This window comes from Prenolepis imparis, unplaced genomic scaffold (assembly GCF_030444845.1).
Source record: "Prenolepis imparis isolate NDT839.2.m4 unplaced genomic scaffold, iyPreImpa1.0 SCAF_15, whole genome shotgun sequence".
Classification (NCBI taxonomy): Eukaryota; Metazoa; Arthropoda; class Insecta; order Hymenoptera; family Formicidae; genus Prenolepis; species Prenolepis imparis.
Window position 1 is genome coordinate 6,645,545 of NW_028141173.1, and position 7,183 is coordinate 6,652,727.

The window sequence follows — 7,183 nt, forward strand, 5'->3', positions numbered from 1 at the left end:
CGCTCTCTCTTTTGGAACACACAGATAAGACGAAGGTCTCCTCCTTCACGCTCTCGTCGCGTCACGTCACGAACTGCCGAGATATATATTATTGGAGCGATATGGTACGACGCATCACGGCGTCGTCATCGTCGGTTCAAGTGCGTCGCTGGCGGCGCCTCGTCGCCGCGACATCCTCATCGTTCCACCTTCTCCTGAGTAAGTCCTTCCTTCTCTGTGTGTATGTGTATTACGCGTGTATCCTATTGTCTTGGATCACAGCACTTCACTATGTTGCTAACTTCACTACAAGCCAACCACTGTCGTCTCTCCTCGTCGCATCGCACCACCAGAATATCGTATCACGAATCGAATCCGCGGACCCGGACGAATCTCTCTTTGTCGTGCACGCTATCCGAAGGCGTCTCGCAACACGGGAACGGTGTATCGCTGTGTAACCGCGACCGTAATGTGCATACACATCTATCATGTGCGCGTGCGCGCACAGCACACACACCTACGGACGGAGAATAGAGCGGGAGAGATGGAGCGATAACGGGATGAGAGAGGGAGGACGGAGAGCGTAAGCGGGAACCTGAACTTACCGTCGTGTAAACACGGGCAAGTTCGGAAGTGTAGCTTTCGTAGATTTCGCACGCGCTACGTGCACGACTACACGTAGATAAGTAGACTGGTAGATATACGCGGCCTCTCCTCTCTCCGTCCCGACGTCCCGACTCTCTCGTCGCGCGCTCCGTCTCGCTCGCGCGCTTCCTACCCTCTCGCTCGATCCCTCGGCTATATCGACGCACGCCGGCGCGGCGCTGCGAACGATGCGCGCGCATCGCCGCTTGTTATGCCAGGGCTGTACCAAATCGCCCGGGAAGGGGGCGCCGCTGGCGCCCCTTGAACCACGCGATTTTTTTCTCATATTGATACGCGCAATTCAGGTCATACCACAAAAACATCGGGCGTAACGTATATTCGAGGTAATTTTAGTCTTACAATTATATTCGACAGGCAATCGTCTATTTCTTTTTTTGCGTAAGTTTTTTTTAAATTTCTTATGCGAGATTGTGAGATTGGCTTTTATTGATAGCGTTAGGCCCTGCGCATAATAGAGAAAATATTAGGAATAAATATTAAATATTAGGAATAGGAATTAATTTTTAAATAATAAACTTGAAAAGATTCTGATATATACAAATACAAATTTGAATATAAAAGACTTTTAATAAGAGTATAAGATGAGTTCTTTTCGATTTTATTATTTTAAAATAATTCCTATTCCTAATATTTTCTCTATTGTGCGCAGGGCCTTAATCGCGAACTTATTTAAGTAATATAAGCATTACTATATTTATATAAGTACAAATATAATTACTTATATACGAGATATCGATATTAATGTTGGAACTTTGAAATATCGAAGCGAAAATGCAGCTGTATGGATTCGCTGCGTAAATTGTGCTATTTTCCTACAACTTGAGACCGCGATCATTGATTGCGATCAACTTATTTTCACCTACAATACAAACATGAAAAAAACTTAAATTCCTGTCTTATGCCCAAAATATATTTATTATACATATGTACAGAATTTCTATAAATAAGTGCGAAAAATTTAAAGGGATGATTCTTTGTCAAATATATATTTAAAAAAATATATATTAATATATAAAAATAAAGTTTTATTTATATATATTCCTATATCCCTTCCTGAGAAATTACACTTCTCCAAATAAAGGAAGATCAAAATTGGTTTTTTAATTTCTTTCTCAAATACAAGTTACAAAAAATAAAATTTGATAGATATTTTCCACTAGCAAAAAGAATACTTATTAATATTTTTTTAATCTTTCTGTATCGTTAGGAGATAAAACTAATCCCTATTCAATTTTTATTAGAACTTTTTAACGGATCGGAATATGATCATCTAAAAATATGCGTTAGAAGGCTTGATTCCTTTAGATATTTTTTTACTTCTTTTATTTTTTTTTTTTCGTAAAATCAATAGTTTTCAAGAAAAGAAATAAAAACCTAATTTTCACCTCCCCCTTTGGAGGAATATAACTCACTCCTTAGAGAGAGATATAGGAGTATATGTTTATATGAAAAACATAAACATCCCTTATTTTTTGACAAAGATTCATCTAAAATTTTTCGCATTTATTTAGAAAGACACCCTGTACATATTTTTTTTCTAACAATAAGCATTATTTTGTCATATATAGTGTGTATGCACACAGGGTGTCCGAGTTTATATTATATTTTTATAACAATTTAAAACAAAATAACATTTCTTAAAAATAATATTTCTTTTGTTTATTGTACGGTTTCGTTTCGCATAAAAAATAACAGCCTGCTGTGTTCGAAAGTATTCTGTGCGGAAAACCGGACTTTAATGCTTGGTTTACATTATTTTAGCTATGTAGCCTACCTAACAAATTGAATTTCTTTCAGTGTTTCATATGGGCATAAAGAAAAATGAAGGTCCCGAGTCGCGCCTGAACTATAGAATTGAAAAGAACAATCGGACATTTATCGGAGAAAAAGAATAAAAAAGTTTCAAATAATAAAAGAGAAAATAACGTTAAAATGATAAAAAATATTTTACTGGAAAGAAAAATGTTGTGCAGAATCGCCGTCGTTAACTGTCGTAAAAAAAACTAATCAACGTCAAAGAATATTAATTATTTGCGAAAATTTATCGCAATTTTCTCTTTATGTTTGACGCGTTATAATATAACATATACATATACGTTATCCATAAATATACAGGGTGTCCGGTAATAGTCGCATCAACCGTCGTGTGCAGATTCCTGGGATCATTTGGAGACGATTTTTCCTCAGCAAAAATGTCGAGACACCAATAATTTTCGAGTTATAAGCGATTGAAAATAAAGAGTTTTTCGCAAACTAAGCCTTGTGGAAATAAAATAATAATAAATTCACATTCTTCAGTTAATTTTAGGTAGAGTTTACTTTAATAGAATTTTAATTTAAGGCTTAGTTACAAAGATACATGATGGCAAAAATTGAAAACATGCAAAAAATAATGACCTCCCTCGACATTTTCGCTGAGGAAAAATCGTCTCCAAATGATCCCAGGAATCTGCACACGACGGTTGATGCGACTATTACCGGACACCCTGTATATGTCAAATTATCTTACAGTAAAAAAAACCTACAGTTGCAACTACTTAACTTAAACTTGTATGTATGTTGTGCGTGAAAAGTTTTTACGTAATAATTTTATCTCTCGCGTATGCTACGGAATCATTAAAAAATACTTAATTTCCCGCCAGTCTCGACTTAACAATCTTATAGACCAACTGACAAAGTACAAGGAATAGCTGCAAGATTATCTCGCTATTGTTTTTGCTAAGTGTGACCTAAAAGTGCATTTTCGGCGAAAATATGCCTGGCGACATGACGGGCTGGATATCATCATAGGGGGATCGCGATATCGTCGTTTCGCAAAAAACGCACCGATATTGGGATAGGTCGATATTTCGATATCGCAATAAAAGCGCAGGCGTAAAACAAGCGAGAAATTATACGCGAAACACACGTCGACGCGGCACATTGTTGAATAAAGGACGAAGTTGTCCCAAAAAAGGACCCCTGCCCCTCTGCCCCCCATCAAGAGACAAAGAGAGGGCGACACTCTCTCCTAATACGTCACTGGCTGCAACTCGGCGCTTGATTGGAGAACGGGTATCCGATGCATACATACGGAGCGTAATATACATGACGACGATGTTGCACACACCGTCGTCGAGTACTATATCGGCGTGCGTACATGAGAATGGGGTGGGGGTGATGACGAGGTGGTCGGTTTGTGAAGAAGGAGGGGCGGGGACGAAGAGAGCCGGGACGCCCGATCGCGCCCGAGGCTCGACGGATGCGACCGACGCGAAATAGTCGACAATTGACGCGATAGAGAGTTTGGTGAGGGGGAGGGGGGCTGATGGCAGAGCGAGGGGGCGAGAGGAGACACGCTGTTCTCTCGGGTGAACCGCTTCCCCTTTTTCAATTTTATCATACGATCGACGCAGGTTGTATGTCGGATCGACGTCGTTATATATACAAAATTAGACGAAACTCTTCCGCAATTCTCTCTTACTCCCTCCCCTTTCCCGAATTGAGATCCGAAGAGGAGGCGTGATAAATCACGCGGCGACGTTAATCTGGATCGAATAAGAATTAATCAAGAGAGACTGACTTGGAGAACTTTGAAACATTATACTATATATAGTAAAAGAAATATATATATAAATTGTATTGCATTTTTTCGTGTCATATCAGAAGGTAGAGCTTTAACTGCATCATATGATTTTTTGCGATTATAGAAATAAATTTCTCAATGTTTAGCCTCTCTCTCGCACTTATGGACGGTCCGGGCACAATTACATGGGAGGAATTTCTCGAGGATGCGGAAAGTTTTCTCGTTGTCTCCGACAGAATATCGGATGGATGGGAGTTTCACGGAGATAAGGTACAAAATAACTCTACGTTGCTCATCTGTACATCGAATCGCTCGCTCTCGCGTGTATCGAATATGTAAAAATATGCAAATCAGCTCGTAATAATATATTATTGTCATTAGCATATTTGCAAATACAACGATATTTATATAATATATAATAATACTCGAATGATATTCAAAGTCGTGATCTTACTCATGCGCACTTGGGGCGGATATCATCGAAGCCATGGTTGCTTGAGCACAGGCCAAGATTCGAGAAATAGATTTATTGTTTCTCGGCGATGTGTTCATCATAATTTACGAAATTTCGCTTTTAACATCGTTTTTTATTATCTCAATGATATGTATACGCTTAGGATATTCCTGGACAAGCATATTTATTTAGAAGAACCAAGTGTTTCTTGCCGAGCGACTCCGTTATTATGAGAAACGACGAATCGACCGAAGACGACGACGACGACGAGGAGGAATTCCACGTGAAATTTCAGAAGGATCCACACGAGGCTCCTCGTTCCAACTCACTCGAAACTCCTTTCATCACCGAGCATCACATTTTGTGGTCCATGAGTTACGGCGTTCCAGTTCTCTTCTTCAATGGATGGAGATCAGGTATAATTTGTCGAAAAGAAAGAAAGAAACCAGTCATTTACCGATGAAAAATATGTATGCGAGAAAAAGAAAAGAACCTTTATCGAAAATATAAATCTGTTATCGAGTAAAAAAAAAGAAAGACACGATGGGATGCAGAAAATTATAGAAATGAACATCTAGTTTGCGCGGTTGTTAACACATTCTCGCGTACCTCATCCCCTGTCTCGTATATATGCATCGTTTATTGATTATAAACGCGTGTTCACCTATTTCGATATATTCGCGCAGATATTCCGACGGTATAATTAATTTCGATAACGCGTTTTAGCGGAGCGGAAATGCGTCATATACCGTTTAGATTAATTATTAACGCTGATGGTCATCCTTTACATATGTATTTCGTCAACGAGAAGAAATTGTCGTGAGAGAAAAAGAGATCTGACGTTTTTTTTTTTTTTTAGATTTCCCTGGTATTAACGCGATGAGCGTAAATGAAGCTCAAGCGATTCACGATTCCAAATTAAATTACATGGAATTATCGCAGGCAATTCATCCTATCTTCGGCACTCCGTTCTTGCAGCTGCATCCGTGTCTTTCGCAGGAATTGCTTCAAAGCATGTCGAAGAGGTAAGAATTAAGTCATTGAGGAAAAAAATAATAGAAAAATAAAATAAAAATTTGAAAAAAAGCTTTACATTAAAATGTTTATTTATCACGGATTTTATTAATGTTGCAGTAAGAATAAACTCGTCAGTTGGTTGAGCTGCGTAGCACCCGCGGGCCTAAATCTCAAAATACATCCGGAATATTATAAGCTGACGTATTGCGAAGTGTAGCCGTTTCAAATTAGTCAAAGAAACAGTAAACATTTGAATCGCAGATGTGTCTCTTCATCAACTGTGTCTATCTCTATTTAACGAGAGAAGAGAAAAAGGTATTACTTTTATGACATCAGAAATAGGTACTGGTTAAGTGCCCATTTATCGATGACCGGTCATTCATCTATACCTACATATATACACCATAGCGTAATCTACGCTAAGTTTCGCGAGACCATTTGCGAGAAGAGTTTAATCTCGTCTCCGGCTTGCGGATAAATAATTCCGGTCACGAGTATTCGATGGCGACAATTCAACAAATAGAATCCGTATTCAACTATTAGATCTAGGCAGCTACTAGCATTGACCCGCGAAGGCAACCCGGGTGAATTGCTCGCAATTGGGCAAAAGAGACCGGGGCGTGGAAAAGAGAACGCGGCAATTAATGCGGTCGCAATTAATTAATTCGCGCAAGGACAATTTGCGTGCGGCCCCGGAATATTCATTCCCGGCGTAGGTTTTCGCTTACGCGCCTGTACAGTCGAGTGTATCAATGGGTTTGTTCTTTATTGCCGATGAACAAGTGCACACTGGTGCAATAAGTTAGAGTGAAACAAAGGGTTTGTTCTTTATCGCTGCACTGGTGAACTAGTGCAGTAAGTTAGAGTGAAACAAAATATATTTGTCTCACTTTAACTTATTGCACCAGTGTGCACTAGTTCATCAGTGCAGCGATAAAAAACAAACCCAAAATATACTTGTCTCATAACTTATTGCACCAGTATGCACTAGTCACTATATAGTTCATCAGTGCAGTAATAGAGAATAACAAACTCAATGACGCTCCTCTGATACATTCGCGGACTTTTTTTTTTGCGGGGATAGAGTAATAGGATGATACGTGTACGATTATGTGGATGAGAATGATTAATTTTCCTCGGGAACTTTGCTTGCGCGCGTGGCGTTGAATTGTAAGCATACGTCGAACAGTGTTAAAACGTAGCCGACTACACGTTCTTGCGTTCGCGCATTCGCGTAGCACGCGCACTCTTCAGTGACTCTCAACTTTGACATGATTGGAAACGATAATCCCGTTAGTCTCTTCCATCTCTCTCGCGATGGTCCGCTTGTAATGTACGATGTCATTCATATATATGCGATTTTCATTTAAATCGTGATCTCATGATCTTACTTTATACACACGTTGCGCAAAAAATGTCGAGAGATTTTATTTTTTATTTTTATTCTTCGCTTAGCTTTTTGGCTGAAGGAATAGTTCGATTTGTTCGATATATACGCGTCA

At 39.2% G+C, this 7,183-nt stretch overlaps 1 protein-coding gene across 1 annotated transcript; it reads left to right on the forward strand.

The window, feature by feature from the left end:
* The first annotated feature begins 66 nt into the window (after positions 1-66).
* Positions 67-5,991, forward strand: Atg10 (Autophagy-related 10). The gene is made up of 5 exons (XM_083055388.1): positions 67-198; positions 4,357-4,480; positions 4,828-5,080; positions 5,607-5,689; positions 5,799-5,991. Exons 2-5 carry the CDS (start codon positions 4,373-4,375, stop codon positions 5,799-5,801), a joined length of 447 nt encoding a protein of 148 aa, XP_082911514.1. The 5' UTR covers positions 67-198; positions 4,357-4,372; the 3' UTR covers positions 5,802-5,991.
* The last annotated feature ends 1,192 nt before the right edge of the window (positions 5,992-7,183 follow it).